Below are 21,411 nucleotides of genomic sequence, written 5' to 3'. Positions count from 1 at the left end.
TTTGTTGGAATTATAAGATTAAAGTCTTTCATTATTTGCCATCTTTATATATTTTGAAAATGAAAACTTAGGTTTTCTGGACTATGAAAACGTCAGTCTATAAAAATTACAAGACAGGACAAAGAAAACATCGTGGAACTATTTTTTGTTGTAAATTAGAATAATGAAAGTCATCTCCAGTTACTGGCATACATTTAGGGCATGATTTTCCATCTTGTGGAAGATATGAAAATATCCAGTTTTAGTTTGTAGCTTGTGATTGCTACAATGAGATTTGTTTCTGGAATTCTATTAAAAAGAATTTATGGCCTGTTTAATTATTGTACCAGACATTTGCTGGATACATTTCATGTGCTTTGAAAATATGTTGAAAATTGGGAGGGCATTGTGGCAGCAATAGAGAACAATATTAATTGGTTGTATAATAGGCTTTTTTTTACAGATTATGTGGACAGTGCGTCAAGGGATATTCCTTGTTACTTGTTGCAGGCCCTTACCACGAGGACATGAGACGTCAGCACGCTTACTTTGACAGAATGTATCAGGAGTTTGACAGATACGAATATGAAAGAAGGTGAGCTGAAAAGTGAATATTTTTTTTTATTACTTTAGTTCCAGATTATGTTAACCCTTATTTACACATGATTGTGAACATGTTGTAAGCCTTCATCCAAGGCGTTTGTTAAACCTGTTGACAATTTTTTTTTTTTTTTTTTAATCTTATTTTTCGCTTTTTATTTATTTTTTTAAATACTTCTTTAATTACACATACTTAACTGTGACCCTCTAGTACAGACTGCGGCAGGGGTCTGATTCCTGTCCAGTGCAAACTGCTACCCGCCTATGCGGAGAAAACGAAGTAGCTATGGCCGATAACCTGAAGCAGGTTACCTCCCCTTTGCATCCCTGACTAGCGTCCTCTTTTTCTGGCAGCCATTTTGATTCCTGCTCCTGTGCTCTGCATATGGCTAAGGTTTTTTTTCGTATTTTTTGGCGCTCTTTTGTGTCTGATGATGAATCACAACAGGTCACAAAACTACTTGGCCTGATCGGGCGATCGAGCTTGTGTTAAGACACGATCGCAATCGACCGGCAGACACTGTGAAAATAATCCATGGGAAACGAACAAAAATCATGTTGGCACTTACTTTCAAAAATTTAAATACGAAACTCATTTCATTACTCATTAATAAGCCTTGCGCACTATTAGATTTTAAAAATCTCTTGACACAATTATGGGGGCTCTCACTTCCCCCCATTTCCAGCAGGCAAAAGGCCATACAGGCCTGAAGGCCTTCATATTGACATAATATGATCTGACATTGGGCCCTCAACCTCGTAATTTTTGGAAGAAAATTTCCCTTTATTTAAAGTGATAATGACCATCTGATCATTTGTAAGATGATAGATGACAGTGGATAGGGACCAGTTTGTAAGATGATAGATGACAATGGAGAGGGGCTGCACTTGTGCAGGGAGTACGAACGCCGTGACCACCCCGACGATGACCACCACGAGGGACCTGCAGAAGCAGACAGTGCCCCCAAGGAGTTGGACAGGCGACCTCCCTCAGCCCATCGGGATCACCGGGATGTCCGGGAACTGCGAGACAGGGACCTCTTTGATGACAAGCCGGAGAAGAAGACTTCACGTGATACTGGCTGGGATGAGCCTGAGGAGTAAGTGAACATTGTGTGTGTGTGTGTGTGTGTTTTGTCTGTCTTTTTTGTTTTTTGTTTGTTGTTTGAGACATCGGAGGCAGTGGGGGCCTGGAGTAGCGGAGGAAGTGGAGAAGGCGCAGAGGGCCCAGAGTGTCCACGAATCGATTGTGATCGTGCCTCAGTTTTAGCTCAATCGCCCAAACGAGCCACATAATTATGTGACCTGGTTGAAGACATGATTGGACAAACAAGAAGGACGCCAAAGAATCGATAGACAGATAGAAAATACGAAAAAAAAAACTTAGCCGTATGCAGAGCACAGGAACAGGAGTCGAGATGGCTGCCGGAAAAACAGGGCACTAGCCAGGGGAGGCACAGGGGAGGTTACCTACTTCCGGGAGGTTATCGGCCGTAGCTACTTTCGTTTTCTCCACATAGGCGGATAGTAGTTTGCATAGGACAGGAATGTCAGACCCCTGCCAGAGTCTGCACTAGTGGGTCACGGTAAGTATGTTAGTTAAACGTAATTTTAATTACACATACTTAACCGTGACCCAACTAGTGCAGACTCCGGCAGGGGTCTGACATTCCTGTCCTGTGCAAACTATCCGCCCATGCGGAGCAGACGAAACTATGGCCGATAACCTCCCGGAAGTAGGTAACCTCCCCTTTGTCCCGCTGGTTATCGCCCTCTTTTTCCGGCAGCCATCATGACTCCTGTACCTGTGCTCTTCATACGGCTAAGTTTTTTCGTATTTTCTGTCTGTCTGTCGATTCTCTGGCGTTTTTGTTTGTGGTCAAATTATGTCTCCAACCAGGTCACATAATTAATTATGTAGCTCGATTGGGGAATCGTGCTAAAATTAAGGCGCGATCGCAATCGATTCGCTGACACTCTGGGCCCTCTACTCCTGGCCCTCTAAACAACGCCAACCCGCCGCCTTCTCCACTTCCTCCGCTCCCTCCGGTCGACTCCAGACCTCCGCCACCTCCTCTGGTGACTTCTAGAGGTTTGTGGTCACACACTCAGGTCAGTGTTACCTTTCATGTCATTTTTATCGATCCGCGAACTCACTCGACGCGATCCGCGTTTTCTCGGCCCTGCCAGTCGGCAGTGTACGAGTCGATCTCCTCTATCTCTTTACCATACCCACAGTTGCACCAATGGAATGGCCACAATCCCTTGGGGGGAAAAAAAAAAAGAAAAAAGGCAGCTTGTCTTGGATCCGCACGTTAGACTGGGCCCTATGTGCGATGCGGCCGTGGTGGCGGCCGTGACATCGGATCACGCGACCCCCCACGCGGCTTGCCTCAACCGTCTCGGATCCAATAGCGACCGAGGAATTTTTGATAGAAAATTTCCTTTTAATTACACATACTTAACCGTGACCCAGTGGTGCAGACTCCGGCAGGGGTCTGATTCCTGTGCTGTGCAAACTACTACCCGCCTATGCGGAGAAAACAAAAGTAACTATGGCCGATAACCTAGCTTTTACACTCGTGATTTGGAAGTTTTGATGTTTGGAAGGATTGAGCTGCAACTTTTCCTTCTTGGAGTCATTAAGGATGTGGCAGCAGCATTCTGTATGTTTTTTTTCATGGGAGTCGGAAAATCTGCTTAGAACAAGATACTGCCAGTTTGATTATTTACGGTGACAGTATGAATCACATAGCGATGGGAGATGTATTGGATTTCAAAGGTTTTACAAAGGACTGTTCCCGGAATAAGTAACATATTCTTGAAATATCAGTGAGGTGTAGCATTTCTTTTTTTTGCAGCTATGAGAAAGATGAAGAAGACGAGGAAGAGGAGGACAAAGATGATCTGAAAGAAGAGAAGGATGTGGATTCCGAAAACCTTGAGGAGGACACTTGGGGAGGAAGTCGTGGTTACCGCCACAGTGCACGAGATGGTCGTCAGGCCCCTATCCCCACGTTCAGGGCGTACTCCTCAGAGGACTTCAAGCAGCGTGATCGTGAGTATTCTTCCTTTTCTTTGTCTTACAAATTATGTATGTATCTGGATGTCACTCACACACACACACACACACACACACACGCGTGCTTTCATACACCCACCCAAGTACCATCTACCCACCCCTCGTTCTCCCTTCCAAAGACCATCTTGGTAAATGCAGTAACTGTTCAAGATTTTTTTCAGTGTCTTCGTGAAATCATGGAATGGTTGGTCATGTGTTTTCTTTTTCTGCATGTAATGAAGATGAAGAAAAAGACGGCCTTCACAGATGAATTGTGTAGTATTCAATGTAAATATTAGAATATCATCCTCCATACTGTCTTGATATTTCTGGAATAAGTGTGCAGTTTCAGTGACAAAATTTGTATAGGAGGATGCTTGTGCAAAAGGAGTGGCATCATCATTTTGGACTGTTTCTTGAATGCACTTAGTCCATGGATCATGCTTGGTATTGACAAGTCGCTCTTTTTGTTGTTTTTTTTTTTACAGGTCGGGAACCACACAACTGTCCACCGCTGATTCCTTATGAGCAGTCCAAAGCTGCACCTCCCCCGAAGAGCAGTTTGATGTCCCTGAAGCGCAGTGCTTCTAACATGTCCAGTGGCTCCACAGGGTCATCTGAGCGTGACCGTGACAGAAAGAGCGACTCTCCCAAGGAAACTCTGATCATTGAACGCTCCTCTGCCAACAGAAAGGAAAGTAATAAGGTGAGTGGGAGAGGTAGCTTGCCAGAAAGTGAATTGTTCCTGGAAGCTGAAGTCCAGCTGGTGTTAGAATCTAAGTGGTTGTGCATTGTATGAAAGCATTCAAAGCCATTGTTTTCCACACATACTGTGAAAACATATTGCAAGTCGGGAAGGAAGTGAAGTGTGGGTAATAGTTTTGAACGAATTGATCTTCTTTTGTCTTGATATTACAAAATGCATACTGTAATTGTAGTCCTTTTTTCATATGTTACAATTAAGGTTGACCCATTCTTGAAGCACACTGAATTTAGATTTTATGTGGAGTGAACAAGATAAACTTGTATTGGTTTTTTTAACATTGTTTTGACTGATTTTTTAACTGTTTGGTTTTTCTCTGACTGGTTTTGATTATGAAAGGTTTTCAGCCCTGAAATATATCTTCTGTAATCAGCTGGGCTTTTAGCAACATAATTAGATTTCATTTTCAGTTACTGTTCATTATTTGATAAAAAGTGACTGATGCAGTACTTGAACATATGTGAGAGATAAGTATATTCTCTGCCAGAAATGGTGAGAAATGCAGCATTCCTTGTTCAGGCAAGAATAAAAACAAATGCTGCTTTGTCAGAACATTATTTTGCCAAGTTGTTGGACAGGTTGTGTAAATACTGGGAAGAGTATGACATGAAAGGTAGAAGATCTGTTATGTATACCATGGTGATAAATGTTCCTACAGGACTCGGGAAAGGAAAAGCAGTCCATGCCTCGTGAGAAGCCACCAGAACAGCCTCGACCCAATGCCTGGGAAATAAAAGAGGAACAAAGGTAAGCCAAGAAAAATGGTTATTTGCTCATGCATGTTTTTTTAAGTTTGACAGTGGCATTGTACCCTCCACCCCTCCAAAAAAGTATTAGAAATAAGATTAGTGGCACCCTTGTGAATGTAAAAAAACAGCAACCCAGTCTAGTATTCCCCCCCCCCCAATATCTCGGGATTTTACGAATTAATGCAACCATGCAAGCTAATCTTCACAGTTGGGTATGGGAGTGACTTTGACCAGACAAAATTTCTTGTGATTCAGCACAGCATTATTCTGAACTTGTGTGGAGTATTGAAGGCCTGTAGATCTGTACCCTGAGTGGTAACAGAATGATAGATTTAATTACACATACTTAACCGTGACCCACTGGTGCAGACTCCGGCAGGGGTCTGGATTCCTGTCCTGTGTAAAATACTAGTCAGCTTTGCAGGGAAATCAAAAGAAGCTGCAGCAAATAGCCTCCCTTGGTAGTTACCTCCCTTGTGTTACCCTCTTTGAATCACATGGAAAATACTTCACGCTCTCTCAGTACAGATTGTAATTCAGCTTTTTCAGAGATAAATAGCTTGTACAGAAATTGAATGATGATGAAAAACTTGTTGAATTTCAGGAAAGCCAAAGAGAAGGAAAAGGCACAGCAGATGGCTTCACAAATGCCACCTCCTGACGAGAAGAAAGAGACTGAAGATAAAAGCTTTCCAGACTCTAAGGGATTTCAGGACGATGTAAAAGAAGACTTGTATGACAAGCAGGGAAACGGCAGCCGCCCACCGGCCAAGAAAAAGAGAGACGATATTACTATGGAGAAGGACGACCATCCTTTTGGCGACAGAGAGCGCCACCAGATGGGCGACCGCGATCGCAGCGATCGGGACAGACCTCGCAATATTTCCGGCCGAGGTGGTCGTGAATTCGTGCGAGGTCGTGGGCGCGCGCGAGGACCCCGTGGAGGAAGCATGGGGCCCCGCGGCTCTTACACCTCACGGGGCGCTCGTGGGGGCCGTGACCACTACGGGGGTCAGGGCTATGAGCGAGGCCCCAGGTCGCAGTCCGATCACGGAGGTCAGAGCATGGGCCGGTGGGCGGCAAAGACGGAAGAAGCTGACAGGATGGAAGGTGACACAGACTACGAAAGCAAACGTCGACGAGGGAGAGATGAGGAGAGCGATGTGAGCGTAGATGAAGCCAGTGGCTATAGCGAGAGCTCCAGTGAGCGTGCGTCGGAAGCCAAGGACTCTGGCTCGCTGCCTAGCAAAGAACAGGACAAGGATGGGAAGCTGGGTTCCAAAGAGGACTCAAAGCCAGTGGAAAAGAGGGAGCCCCTGGAGCCCCCCCGCAACCCTTGGAACCGCAACCCTGCACCCCTCCAGCAGCAGCAACAGCAGCAGCAGCAGCAGCAGCCACCCCAGCTTAGGAACAGTAACCCATGGAGCAGTGAAAAAGACTCTGCCAAAGACACCCAGGACAATCGTGAATCTCATGATTACCAAGATCAGCGGGACAACCTTGAAGGGAGAGACAGCCGTGACCATCGTGATGACCTCGGCAGAGACCACCGAGGTCCCAGGGACAATAGGGATAATCGGGGAAACCGTGACGGAAGGCGAGATGATCGTCGAGATCGGACAAACCGCCATGATCAGCGAGACTATGAAACGGAGCGCATGATGGGGGGACACAGTGACCACGGCAACGGATTTGACAAGATGGGTCAGAATGACATGAACTTTGTGCCTCGTGGTGAACCCTCCAGGAGAGGTCGAGGTGAGTAGGAAACTAGGAAGATCATTATCTGTTTTTGATGAATTCAGACTGTCTGGTACATTTTAAACACAGTAACATATAAACGTCTGATTATGATTCAATAATATTTGAGTGGCACAGTTTGTAGCTCACTGATAAGATGTGACAAATTGAAAATTACAAAGGTAAGGTTGTACATAGGGTGCAGGTTATATTTGAGTCTGTGGGGAGAAGTTTGTGTGTAGCTGTTAGTACAAAAATTATGGTTTACAGATGAATCCAGGGTGAAGAGCAGGTATTATTACAAAAACCTTTTACCATGATTCAGTTGATCCATAGGTAACAATAATCCTCCTCCTTGTCCCATGTACAAGTGTTAGATGAAGCTTTAGAAACCAGCGGACTGGGAAACGGGGTGGTATGTTGAGTGCAACTTTTTTGCTTCAGTAGATATTTAGACAACATTGAATATCTTTTGATGTGTTAGTACAGGAAGAGGTAATGATGTGTGAAGAAAAGTATTGACAAGTATTCAGAATATCTAGATAATAAAATCTTAAAAGTGACTGCAGAGCTGTTGACTAGTTTTTACACAGTGTGCCTTTCATTGTGCGTCAGGTTATTGGAACCAGTTAATGCCAGATCTAGTTTGCTTTCTGGCTTCCATTTGTGCTTTGTCCCCCTTCCTTCATCTTCCTTAGCAGATGGTGATTAGAGAAGTGACCTGGTGATGGAAATTCTGTAGATTCGGAGGCAGTTTTCTTGTTTCTCTGAAAAAAGTAGGAACTTGTGGTGATGTCAGCATGATAGTTATGTTGTGTGAGATGGGCTTGCATTGTTTGGTGTTGATGTGTTTGACAGGTGGAGGTCACCCTGGTCAACGGGGTGGTCGTGGTCGTGGCACCTCAGCGCCTCCAAGGGGAGGGGGGGCATTTGGACGTCCACCTGCTACCCGAGGCAATGGCGGCAATGGGGATCATGGAGCTGTAATGCTGGGAGAAAGCAACAACAACAAGTGAGTGAAAGTGTTTAGTGCACAACAAATAGTGGTTTTCTCTGCTTGCACCGCTTCAGTGGTTATCCCACTTAGGCCTGTATGTGACATCTGTAAATGCAAATTTAATCACACATACTTAACCGTGACCTGTATGTGACATCTGTAAATGCAAAATTTCGCTCTTTTGTGATTAAGCAACGTTGGCTTGTTGACTAGTACAGGGAGGGGTCCTGGTGTGTGGGGACATGTGGGAGAGAGAAAAAAGACCACCTCCACTACCAGCCCTGTTCAGTTACTACTCCTGTTAAGTGGAATAGGTTAATTGAACAGTGAAGTGCCAAACCAGTGTGGACATACTGAAATGTCCTGTTCTTATAAAAAAATGTGTAGTTTTAAAATGATTTGCTTTTGATGGTGAGCACAAATATATTTGGATCTTTGGCTTCTTACACATACATTTTCTGTAATTCAATTATTTGAATTTCTACCCAACCCCACCCTCACTAGGCATGGAAAGGTTGAAACTGATATGATTTCAAGATGGAGGAATGCGGATTGTTCAACAGAAACCTGTTTTAATTAAACGTAATTTTAGGAAGAAAATTTCCTTTCTGACAACAAAAAATGGTTTAGATTGACTATGCCATTTGCACTTAAAAAAAAAAAAAAAAAGTATTTGGCAGTAAATACATTATTTCAAGAAAATTTTTGTTTTCGAGTGTGAAAAGAAAAAAAGATGATATGAACTGATACATTTGTAAACCCCACATTGCCTACTTTTCGTTTTGTGAGTGAAACACTTTCTGGATCAGGGGCATGGGCAAACTCATATTCCAGATTTTGGCAACATGGTTAGTCGCACACATGATAATGCGATTTGAATGATCAAGAGAATTGTTCATTCAGCTGGGGTAAACACTATTTTTGACAATTTAATGTTGTGTTTATTTAATTGCAAACTTTTTTTTTTCTTTTTTTTTTGTTCCAGCATGGAGCACAGGCGCCGAGATAATCGTCGACAAGAACGAAATCCTCCACCACCTAGATTTCGTCGCGGCGGAATGAACGATAGAGGAAGAGGTTATGATCGAGGAACCCCTGCTCGTGGTCGGTCATCCAGGGGTCGTGGCAACAGTGCTCCTGCATCATCCAGTAGCAAGAAACCCCCTTTACAGAAACAAGCATCCAATGAAGGAGAAGAGTGGGAGACTGCTTCAGAGAGCAGTGATTTTTTAGAGAAAGGGCGGGAATCAAAAAACGATTCAGCAGACAATCGGCGAGACTCTTCCAAGAAGAGTTTTTCCAACCAGCGCCCATTCAATGAGCGACAGAATCGTCGAGGGGGAAACACTTCTGAGCAGCGCCAGAGCTCTGAAAGGCGCAACAACAAAGAAAGATCACCGAACCAAAAAAACGGGGTAGCGCCGCCGAAATCTTCGGCGGCGAACGGACCTACTAACAGGAACAGGACTACCATGAACCACAAGGAGAATCTGAAGACTGTGATGCGTGTTGATGGCATCATCCACACTGACCCCACTGCCATCAACAACGCCATCAATAATTTGCAGAGCAAGTGAGTATGACTGTATGACATAATACCGGTTCATAGCAGCATGTTTCTGTCTGTTGGTGAATTGCACTGTTTTTGAAGCAATATCCATGTGCATGGATGTGCTTATGGTTTGTTACGTTGAAGTAGAAGTAGACTGACTTAAGGAAATACTTATAACATTGAAGAGAAAGTAGGCTTAATTTGTCTTTGGCATTGAATTTGCAGACTTTCTGCTTACATGAAATTAAAAAAGTAACTTTAACTACACATACTTAACCGTGACCCACTAGTGCAGACTCTGGCAGAGGTCTGATTCCTGTCCTTTTGAAACAACTACCTGCTTATGCAGAGAAAAACGAAAGTAGCTATGGCCGATAAACCCCCTAAGTAGGTTACCTCTTTTTGCATCCCTGACTAGCGCCCTCTTTTGACGGCACTGAAACGTAATTTTAGGAAGAAAATTTCCTTTTGTTAACCCTTTCGCCTCAAGCAAGTTTAGAGTGCAACACTCCCTGGCGCCAGCTGATTTTCAAGAAAGAGCAAGAAATTACACCTCCAGATTTCAAATTACTGTAACATTTTTGTTTTTGAACCAAATGACTTCCTGGTTGTTTTTTTGTTTTGTTTTTTTTAAAGTAAGAGGAGTGATGGAAGTTTTGTGTTTTGGAGCAATAAATGATGTTGGTACAAGTGAAATATTTTGATTTTTGTGTTAATTATTATGTTGTTTTTTCATTACAAATTTTGCACTTTGACACATTACAGACATAAAGACAGGTACAACACAAACATCACTGCAGTGCAGTTGAAAACAAATCAAACTCGCCAGTAAAATCTGCAGTGCAGCTTATATTTTTCCGTGTAATGGTGTAATCCAGAAAATAATCCATGGGAAACGAACAAAATGAACTGGCGTTTTTGTAGAAAAATGGTGTTTAATTACACATACTTACCTCACTCGATACTGGGCTTTTTGTAATCATGTGTTCCTCTGGAAACTGGGCATTTGTATAGGTTTTTGAAAAAATCACGAAAAAATAATGACAAAACACAATGACCTGAAATTTTGAGACATGTTTATTGATAAATGGAATAAGCATGGTTCTAAGTTTCATAGCCCTTATATGGTTCATTTTTTGCAGCTGGAGTGATAAAACATAGTTTTTTTTACAACAACAAAATTAAGGGTGGTTGCAAATGCATAGAAGAAAAATATTCAGCATTTTTGAAAGAAGGGTTATTTTCCACATAAATCACATTGAGGAACCCTGCAGAATGTAAAAAATGGCTATCTGAGAGTGTCTGCACTGTACAAATGAACTAATATTAGTAACACACAATTGGCAAATTCGTAATTTTTCATGTGGCATTCTTCAGCATACTAGGCCTTAGTGTAGCGTTGAAAAAAATATTAAGTAAGAAAACTCACACAGTATTGAAATTTGGAGACACAATTACTAATAAAGTGAGCAAGAGGAGCACAAACTTTCAAAGCTCTTACTGCCATGGTTCACTTTTTGTAGCCAGAGATACATAGGATTATATTTTTTATGATAACAAAATTGAGGGTGGTTGCACATCATAGTGGTGAAATTCACAGCATTGTTGAAAGAAGGGTTATTTTCTACATAAATTGCATTGTCAAACCCTGCAGAGTATTAAAAAAAAGGCTTTTTGAGAGTTTCTGCACCATACAAATGAACTAAAATTTTAAAAATCCCATAAAAGTAGCTAATTCATAATTTGTCATGTGGCATTCTTCAGTACAGTAGGTATAAGTATGGTCTGAAAAATAGTCACACAGTCTTGAAATTTGGAGACATTATTATTGATATAGTGAATAAGCACAGTAAGCAGCTCTTCACTCCATAGTACTCTTCTCTGTAGCTGAATGGAGATGGGGTATCCTTTATCCTTGTCTAGGTAATCCACACTGTTCTTGGGGAAAAAAAGCTGTTTTTGACACACATCACACTGATAATCATACCAAAAGTTTCTGAACTGTAAGTGATACCCTAACACTAATCATAGGGCTGAAAAAACTCACTATTTGATATCCAAAACAGCCGCAGTCTACACATGGAGGGGAAAAAAAAACGGCTATGGGGGTGTGGCCAGTCATACCTTGTGACTGCAGTCCGTGCAGTTCCTGGTCCGTGTATGGCGGAATTGCAGGAAAAAATCTAAAATCTTCATGCCACTCTTTGCTCACAAATTGAAGAAAACTGTCCTTGCTTTGGTCAGTCAGTAGTCCGTGTGCACCGGCCTCTCTTTTACTGTTACTGTCCGCCTCACTTGCCACGCCTCTCTGCTCTTCCACATCAGGTTCGATATCTGATGAACTTTCATGTTCGCTCTCCTCAGATGGTACAAAATCACTCTCCTCATCTTCTTCACCATACTCTACATCTGATTCTTCTGTTTAGACCAGTTCCACGGCTTCTCGTAGGGTGTAAACATGCCTGCCTTGTCTGCTCTGTGAACCACTTGCACTGGGTTGCGACACCATTGTTGTTTGTCCGAACACAAAGGCCTGGGTGACAATAAAAATAGCTCAGCAGTACAGCAACAAGTGACTCGCCATCCACTCCAGTGGTCAAAGGTTGGCCTATTCTAATTAGGCTCTGACATGGATGGCTGTGTCTGTGGCAATGGGTCACGACGTCACTTGTGGAAATTTTTGAAGGTCGAAACGGCTTTTGCCGTTGTCAGTATACAACCAGATGGAAATGGACGACGGCTATAGCCGTTGTTAGTATCGAGTGAGTTAACCATGACCCACTAGTGCAGACTCCAGCAGGGGTCTGATTCCTGTACTGTGCAAACTACTACCCGTCTGTGCGGAGAAAACGAAAGTAGCTACGGCCGATAACCTCCCGAAGTAGGTTACCTCCCCTTGGCATCCCTGACTAGCGCCCTCTTTTTCCGGCAGCCATCTTGACTCCTGCTCCTGTGCTCTGCATACGGCTAAATTTTTTTTCCGTATTTTCTGTCTGCCTATTGATTCTTTGGCGCTCTCGTTTTGTGTCTGATGATGAATCACAACAGGTCACAAAACTACTTGGCCTGATTGGGCGATCGAGCTGATGATTTCTGTCACTTCACTTGAAGGTTACACAGTGTCTTCACTTGAAATATATTGTTGTGGTGAAACTATATATACACTTATGAAGAGTACAGGATCAGGAGTCAAAATGGCTGCCGGAAAAAGAGGGCGCTAGTCAGAGATGCACAGGGGAAGTAACCTACTTCGGGAGGTTATCGGCTGTAGCTGCTTTCGTTTTCTCCACATAGGCAGGTAGTAGTTTGCACAGGACAGGAATCAGACCCCTCCCGGAGTCTGCACTAGTGGGTCACGTTAAGTATGTTACTTAAACGTAATTTCAGGAAGAAAATTTCCTATATATACATAAAAATACTACTACTCCTAATAATAATATTTAAAAGACGCAAAATTTTGATTGTCTACTCTAGGCGCGTGCGCACGCGCACACACACACACACACACACACACACACAAAACAAAGAAAAGAAAAAAAAAGAGAAAAAGATGATAAATAAGCAAATAAATGTAAAACATGCAGACACATGTTCACACACACACACACACACATGCATAACAGATATGCAACAAACATGCAGTTTCACATTTATGAAAGCACGATCAAATACACATGAATGTACATGACCACCAAGACACACACACACACACACACACACACACACACACACACACACATTACTCTGCACTCACCCCATGCCCCTCCTCCATACACTCATTTCTAGGCTACACATTGCAGCTTCCACGGCACACACACGCGCACACTTACTTGTACAAGCACACACACATATGCCCATATCCCCCAGCCCCACACACATATATATATGCACACCCACATGTTCCAATATTCTGTTGCTCCCACAGTGTAGACATGCATACACACACATGTGCGAGCACACACACACACACACACACACACACACAGCTCTTACCTGATTTCTTAGTAAAATTGGGAAGCCATTCTGCAGAACAGTAGGAATCATCCATGTGGTACAACACCCACTGAAATAAATCAGGGCTTGGCACAGCTGTTCTACCAGGCCCCTTCCTCCTGGTTGTTGGCGTGTAGTCAAGCTTGACCCACGACCATGCTGTGTTGTTGGTCTCCGATGCGACACAGACACTGCCACTTGAGCAACACACTCTTCCCCTTCACTATCACGGTCACTGTCAATTCCAGCTTCCGATGTGGCTGTCGCAGGAACATGTGATCTACTCGTCTGGCCATGCCCCGTACGCTCGTGACTTGGTACTTGGCTCGGTGCCGAGTCGCCACCACTGTCACTCTCCCCCTCAAACAATGAAACTTCTTCATCATACGGGAATTCTTTGCTCAATAACTTGCATAGATGTGAAGTAGCGTTGTCTGCTCATTGATGCAGCCATTTTGGAAAGTGACAAGATTGAAGTTGCAGAGAAGACTATAATGAATTCACTCGAAACCTTGTCGAAGTACTGAAAAGATGGCGTCAATTGAAAAGAGATTCCCCTTGTCATATGCACTAAGTATGGCCTTTCAAACCTTCCAGAAATAAGAGTGGTAGGTTTGTGAATGACCTACCCTGATCTGGTCGCCTTTCGGCGTAAGGGTTAAAGCAGTGTATCTTGCTGAATTGAAGTAAAAGACTAAAATAGCAATGTGTTATGTCACATTGAATGAACTGTCAACTTGATTTGATAAGTCTTATATTGAAATCATTTTCTTGTTCTCTTTACAAGGCTGAGCTGAAATTGTGTTTGGTGATGTTCAAGTGACATTGAAGTGACTTGGCAATATTTGCAGGAGCAAAATAGGGAGGAAGACTGATCTGACCGATGTTTCCAAACCGCTCAAGTCTGAGAAGGAAAAAAAGGATGCCCTGGCAAACATTGACATCAACAACTATGCAAGTAAGTGCTTGAGGTGCTGGTGCTGGCATTGAGAGTCCTCATTCTGTATGTCTTGTGTGAGAAGAGTAAAGAATGAAACCACTTTACCATCAGCTGAAGGTCCTCCACCTTCACTCCTTTAACCCCACACTCCCACTCTTTTCCAATATCCTCTCCGGCCAAGCACACATGGAGGTGGTTATCAGATAACCAACCTTTCATGTTGAATATTGTCCGTGTCTATGCATGAGTGTTTTTTTTGTTTTTTTAATTTTTTTTAATGGTTTGTATGCAGTTGAATATTATGACAGTATTGACATTGTAGTTGTTTTAAGAGATCACTAGAAGATACTGATCTTCAGCTAACAAAAACAAAAACAACCCAACACTTCTGTAATGAACACTGACAACTTTTCACCTGAGATGATAGTAGCTATTTTGTACATGTCACTAGTTTTGTACATGTGTTTGTGTGCCAGGTGTGGTGGTGATCGATGACCAGCCTGAGGTGACCATTGATGACCCAGCCTTCCTGTTTGAGAACAATGACGGATTCCAAGAGGTGACATCCAAGAAGGCCCTCAAGAGCAAACTCAAGCAGGAAGCTGAACAGCAGAAGAAGACGGAGCAGCAACAGAGTCAGCAGCAGAAAAAGCGTGACAATGCCAACAAGGTGTGTTCAGAGTGCCTTGAGAGGCTTTCCTTTGCTTGTCAGTTGGGGTGTGCGTTTTGTACTGATTGCTTTTAAAGTGTGTGTGTGTGTATTACCTTTTTCTCTGTGAGGTTTTACCAGTGTGTGTGTGTGTGTGAAAGTTTGAGAACTGTGATATCTTCCAGTGTGTGTTTACATGTTTACCGTGAGGTAATACCATTTGTGTGCTCATGTACTGTAAAGTTGTATGATTGTGTGTGTGTGTGTGTGTGTGTGTGTGTGTGTGTGTGTGTGAACTTTTGCACTTGTATCTTACACTGTGGTTGTTTATGTTGAGGTTTTATAGTGTATGTTTCTTAACTTTTGAGTTGAGTGAGTGAGATATTTAAAATGTGTTTCTTGTGTATTTATAAGTAATACCATTTATATGTGCTCATGTACTGTGAAGTTGTATGATGTGTGTGTGTGTGAACATGTGTTTCCCAATGAGAAATTAGCATGTCTTTAGTTTTTCTCCTGCTGACAGTTTCAACTTGTATTTCTGACAGGTGATTGCTCGACCCAAAGGTTTGTCGCCCAAGATCAATCGCAACTCTAAATCCAACAAGCTTCCCCCACGCCTAGCCAAGCAGAAGGAGCAGAGGGAGAAAGAGAAGGAGATGACCAAGAATATCATGGCCAACATTGAGCAGTGGAACAATGACATGGCCATCAGCATTCCCTGCCAGCCCAGCGCCACCCCCGAGGAAAAAGGTAAGCTCGAACTCTTTGTCATTCTTGTACTGTGTGTGAAGATGGAAGTCTGTTAAAAATGTTTCCTGTGTTTGGTGGTGACAGTGGTTTTATATTTACTGTCTTGTTAAACAAGTTTGATATGTTAAGTCTAATATGCATTTGCAGCCTTTCCGCCCTACGTATTACAGGTGTTGTCCAGATTGTTTACAGTGATGGCTTTTTAATCTGTCAATCCCATGACAATGAATGATTATATCATATATTTGTTTTCTGAGTAAACATTTTCTGGACTTTGACATTCTAGTAACTAAGTCATGAAAGATGTTGTGTCATGAAAGGGGATAAGTTATGATGAGAAAGTGTGATTTTTTTCCCCCCCAGGAGACATGGGCATGATGTTGACAGGTGGCCCTACAGTGTCGGCAATGTCAGCACCGAACCCCACCATGGTTAAGCTGACCCCAATGTCAGCTGTGTCCATTGCCAACCCAGCGTCTGCTCTGGTGTCGTTGGCCCCGGCCCCACCCCCTCCCATCAGTGCCTGGGCCAAACCCATCAGCTTTGCTGCTGCTGCCACTGTGGGCCCGATCAGCAATGGCAGCAATGCCACCGCCAGTGCTGCCGTCATCCCTGCCACTGCTGTCACAGTCAGCAGCTCTCTGCCCATGGGGAAGAAGACGGTATCTGTCCCAGCCTCTGCCTCCACGGGCTTGGCTTCCTCAGCCACAGCAGTGTCTGTGTCGGTGGAGGACTGCGTCAAGTTTGACAAGGGCGATCAGCATGACAGCGGCATAGACGTAAGTGATGGCCAGCCTAACTCTGCTGCTTCATCCACCCGGAGTTCCCCCAGCGCTGATAACAAGCTGAAGGATTCTGAAGCAAAGGTACACCCATAGGCTTGCTCGTAGATCCCTGTTTGTTACATTTCACCGTCCCCAAGTCCTTGGTTTAACACCCTGGTAATTGTAACAAACGGCTGAATGCAAAGCAACTTGACGTTTATAATTCTCCAACAGTTGTCTCGAAGTAAACTTCCTTGCAAATAATGAAAATATTCGGGCATTTGTGTCGACGTTGACCCAGAAAATTTTAACAGGATACTGGAAATTATACCAACCATACTTACCTCCCCCACCTCCTTTTAGTCATAACCTTTTGCATGAAAATCCTCGATTTGGTGTTGTCAGGTCTTGTCCATGCTGATGTATGACCACTGTTGTATCTCACTGATTCATTTACATATTGGTAGGTTTATGATTTCCATTCGAAGTAAAGGGAACTTAGAGGTCTTTTGAAGTTGAGACACCAACAAAATGATTTCCAGTCAGTTTCATCATTTATTATTGATATTTTAAAAGAATTCCAAAGCAAGCCCTAATGGAAATTAGACTGACTCAAAAGTACAGATAGTGGACTGATTTGATTGAGAATCCTCCATGACGCTTGGCTTTTGTCTTTCCTTGGTGTCTCTATGCGGCAAAGTCTTTATCTCTTGCTCAGATGCTGTGTTTATTTTTTGCATGCTTAAGCAGTTTTACCTGAATTATCCCTGCTTTCAATCTGTTCATTCCAATCTTAAGCCTTTTGTCAGGGTACTGGTGATGTTTTCTGTCTTGTGTTTTTACCTGTCCTTTCCCTTTGTGTTTAAACTGCATGATAGGTTTTATGGGGATGGGAAATAGCATCTTTTTTTGGGTTCTCATTCTAACGTAACACTTAATATGCAGGAAAACTTTAAAACTTTGGTCATATAGAAATCACTCATTAGTTTGAATGTAAGCATCTGGTTGGGTGATGTTGTCTACTTTATATCCAGTTTTCTTTTGGGTTTTTGTTTCAGTGGCTACTTTAACATATAAATTGGTACTGTTAGATTGTTATGTTTGTTTTGCTCATGCTTCTTGAAAATATAATTCCAATAAAAAATTTTTTTAAAAGTGATGAATATTTCAGTGTGAAGATTTTCCTGGTTTGTGCAGTGAAGGGAAGAGTGTGGGGTTTATGGGAAAGTGATTGGGTGATTCAGCTGAGAAAAACTAAAGATAAGTGGATTGATGTTGGAAGTCATCTGGAATAAAACAGATTTCTGGATGAAAAAACCATAGTTACTTGAATTTATCAAGCTTGTTGAGGCCAGGAATACAAACAGATTGTTGCCTTTAGGTGATCTTTGCGGCTTTACCTGTCCTTCAGCTTGACTTCTTATTTCTCTTCCTTATTCTTTTCACTTTGGTGGTTTTCCTTTTGAACCATCTTCACTTGTGGAGGAGTGTGTGTGTGTGCTTTTGTGAGCAAACATGTATATGATACATCATTTTGTGTGTATGTGTGTGTGCGTGTATGATGTGTCAGACATATTTGTGTGTTTGCTTGTATTTGTGCATATTCCCAAAGAAAGTGGTGACTGTAATGTTGTCATAAAGTTGATATGGAAGATAGTTGAAAATGCATGTTGTGTTGGCAAATTTCACACATGGAATGTTCTGAGGTATTACGTTTAAACATGAGAGTTCAGATTGTAACATATTTTTCAGCTTAACTAGTTGCAAGGGTGCACAGAACCACAGAATGTCACAACTACCAGATACAGAATAATCTGAAAAAAGAAAAAGTGACAGGACGGTCCATACCTCCTCATTAAACAGAGTTGCAGTGGCTTGTTTTTTTGTTTACCAGCTTGCTTGCTCTATTGTATTTGATTTTTAGTCTGGATGGAGTTTGCTATTACAATATTGTACACAATTGGGGATTTTTAACAAATTGGACTATACATTTTTATGTTTAGAGTTCATGTTTGCTTTGTATGATAAGTTTGAAATATGTGTAATTCTGTGGGAAGGACACTTGATGGGCATAGTAATGTAACTCTTCTTGTTTTTTGCTCTTGTGTGACACTAAGTGTCAGGTTTTGTCCCCTCTCAAAACTGGAAAAGGGAACAAGATTCAGATATCTAGTGTAGCTATTCGAGTGGGTGAGGGGGGAGAAGGAGAGAGAGAAAGAGTGTCCACAGCAAACTTCATAATCGGCATGCGGCATTTTTTCAGCAGGTAAAGATACCAAGAGGAACAAAGCATGCCAGGATGGTTGATACTAATATCTTTTAAAAAAAGAAAAAAAAAGAACAAGAACAAGAAAAGAAGACATAAAAGACGACAGTAAATTTTACATTAATGATTTTGCAATAAATGTAAAACCTGAAAAAAATATTAATCAGAAATATTGTTTCCTTTCTATTTCCAGCCTGTAAGGCACAATAATAAAAAAAATTTTTTTAAAGTAAATAAAAAAAGAAAAGACACTGTAAGTCGTGAATAAGCTAATTATAACTACTGAGCGATGATGAAGACCTGACTTGGTCACGAGCCAGCTTGCACGGGGAGTAGATGAGACCTACTTTGAGGTGGACCAGAAGTGTGTGTCTGATTACAGGTGACAGAGAAAATACTGGCGGACAAACTGAAAGCAGATAGCACCAGTGTCAAGATGGAGGCTCCCAAACCAACCCGGCAGACCAAGGTGAGGAAGAACTGGGACAGTGATGTGTAGCTAGTGTTGACACAGGTTATAATACAACAGTTGTTGTGTGAGTGGGCACTTAGAGCTTCTGAGGTCAGGATGTAGTTTCTTTTCTGCATCTGTACTGTCTTTCCCATCCATCCTCTTTCCCTTTCATTTCACAGTTTCAAGTTAAACTTTTCTGCATCTGTACTGTCTTTCCCATCCATCCTCTTTCCCTTTCATTTCACAGTTTCAAGTTAAACTTTTCTGCATCTGTACTGTCTTTCCCATCCATCCTCTTTCCCTTTCATTTCACAGTTTCAAGTTAAATATGTATGTATCCCCCCCCAGGGATCAGGTTGGGTTCAATAGACAATAGGTCATATGACCGGAAGAACATAAAATCAATAGGTCATTTTGAAAGTCAATAGGTCAAATATCACCTGTCCCGGGCTTTTTCAAACTTTAATAATGCACAAATGAAAGGAAAATGTAATACACTGGCCATTCTGGTCATTCATTGACTAGAAAAAAAAGAAGTTAAGACTGTCATTGATTTCTGACAAGAAAATGCAATGCTCTGGTCTTCTGAAGCTCGCGAAAGGCAGCGTTAAAGATTCGTTTCGGATTTCGTTTCGTCACGGATCCGTATTTTAATAAACCAGTTTATAGTCATTTACTGTAGGAGCAGACGACAAAGCGATCACGATCGTTAGAGAGAGAGAGAGAGAGAGATATGGTTACTTTGATTGACCGACTGGTCATAAAAACAATAAGTCATGTGACCTGGCAACTTGAAAAACAATAGGTCATTTCAAAATTAAATGCGTCGATGACCGATGTCGAACCTGATCCCTGCCCCCCCCCCCCCCTTTTTTTTTAATATATATATTTTTAGGAGAAATCAGAGGATGCTTTCAAGTTCTGCAAATATGCAGGGCTGTCTCAGCATCCATGGAAGACTTTAGTTTTTTTTTCTTTCTTTCTTTTTTGTGCCAGTATTATACAGAATGTCTTCCTTTAGATTATCATGTTTTAGCTGAATTTTCCAGGCGTGTGGTAGTGCATTTCTTCTCCCTCACTCCATCCTCCCTCTCAGTTTTATGTTATGTGATAACATCTCGCCCAAATTGTTTTCCACCTTACCCACGTACCCTCACCTCTCTCCTTATTTCCCCTTTTGTGTTCTATTGCATCCAAGTGTTGTATGGTTTTTCTTCTGTTATGATGCATTGTCTGCAATCACATGTTATTTTCACTTCACGGTTCAATAGTTTTAGTTCTTCTTATAAAAGGTAAATATAAGACTGTTGGACAGGATAACTTTTTTTTTTATTCCTCCATCTTAGAACATTTTGTTATGTGAAAAGAAAGGAAACAACAACAAAAACAGTGGTTTTGAATGTAAAGCAAACGGTGTACAGAGAGAACCTTTTTGTGTGCAGATGGTGAGTGGCAGTGGTGAGAAGATTGCTAGCAAGACAGCTGAGGCCAGTGCTAATGTGAAGGTGATCCAGAAACCAGAGTCCAAAGAGAAGGCGGCTGGGTCCCTGCAGCGTGTCCAAGAGCTGAGCAGCAAGCCTGAGCGTATCCAGCTGCCTCCAAGCTTCAAGGATCCTATCTTTGGGAAGGTAAAGACCTTAGTGAGCTCCATTCTGCAGGGATTGAGTGGAGTAGAGTGGATTCACACTGCAGCTGTCAGGTGTTCGGCTTAGTCTTGGGCTTCACAGTTTGATCATATTCGGTTTGTTTGTGTAGATTTTTGCTGGGTTTGATTTAGTTTGTGTTGTGAAGTACAACTTGTAACATTGTGCAAAGAAAGTAAACAATAAAATACAATTTCTGTCTGGAGATTTTGTGTCAAAAGACTGATAAGGATCCAGGGATACAAGATTGAGATAGAGTATATCCCAGGACAGAAATGGAAGATGATTGTAGCTTACAAAGTTCTTTGAAACATTTAAAAAATCTGTTTAATTACACATACTTAACCATGACCCACTAGTGCAGACTCCAGCAGGGATCTGACATTCCTGTCCTGTGCAAACTACTATCCGCCTATGCGGAGAAAACGAAAGTAGCTACGGCCGATTACCTCCCAGAAGTAGGTAACCTTCCCTTTGCCCCCCTGACTAGTGCCCTCTTTTTCTGGCA

The 21,411-nt window shown here is 42.2% G+C and overlaps 1 protein-coding gene across 5 annotated transcripts in view; it reads left to right on the top strand.

Annotated features, from left to right (window-relative positions):
• Positions 1 to 21,411, top strand: part of LOC143289962 (uncharacterized) — a 63,938-nt gene that overhangs the window by 30,396 nt on the left and 12,131 nt on the right. For 4 of the 5 annotated variants that reach the window (XM_076599233.1, XM_076599232.1, XM_076599231.1 and 1 more), the window contains 14 exons: positions 490 to 574; positions 1,476 to 1,679; positions 3,441 to 3,637; positions 4,129 to 4,346; positions 5,062 to 5,150; positions 5,757 to 6,910; positions 7,751 to 7,904; positions 8,875 to 9,462; positions 14,286 to 14,392; positions 14,851 to 15,044; positions 15,572 to 15,776; positions 16,140 to 16,642; positions 19,189 to 19,275; positions 20,703 to 20,888. In XM_076599233.1, the coding sequence (XP_076455348.1) occupies positions 490 to 574; positions 1,476 to 1,679; positions 3,441 to 3,637; positions 4,129 to 4,346; positions 5,062 to 5,150; positions 5,757 to 6,910; positions 7,751 to 7,904; positions 8,875 to 9,462; positions 14,286 to 14,392; positions 14,851 to 15,044; positions 15,572 to 15,776; positions 16,140 to 16,642; positions 19,189 to 19,275; positions 20,703 to 20,888 (3,971 nt within the window). The remainder of the gene's footprint in view (positions 1 to 489; positions 575 to 1,475; positions 1,680 to 3,440; positions 3,638 to 4,128; positions 4,347 to 5,061; positions 5,151 to 5,756; positions 6,911 to 7,750; positions 7,905 to 8,874; positions 9,463 to 14,285; positions 14,393 to 14,850; positions 15,045 to 15,571; positions 15,777 to 16,139; positions 16,643 to 19,188; positions 19,276 to 20,702; positions 20,889 to 21,411) is intronic. The other variant, XM_076599235.1, reaches the window with a different exon arrangement.

The sequence above is a fragment of the Babylonia areolata genome, chromosome 14, assembly GCF_041734735.1.
Source record: "Babylonia areolata isolate BAREFJ2019XMU chromosome 14, ASM4173473v1, whole genome shotgun sequence".
NCBI classification, from domain to species: Eukaryota; Metazoa; Mollusca; class Gastropoda; order Neogastropoda; family Buccinidae; genus Babylonia; species Babylonia areolata.
The sequence above is the reverse complement of the archived record's forward strand: the minus strand, read 5'-3'. Positions and strand labels throughout refer to the sequence as shown.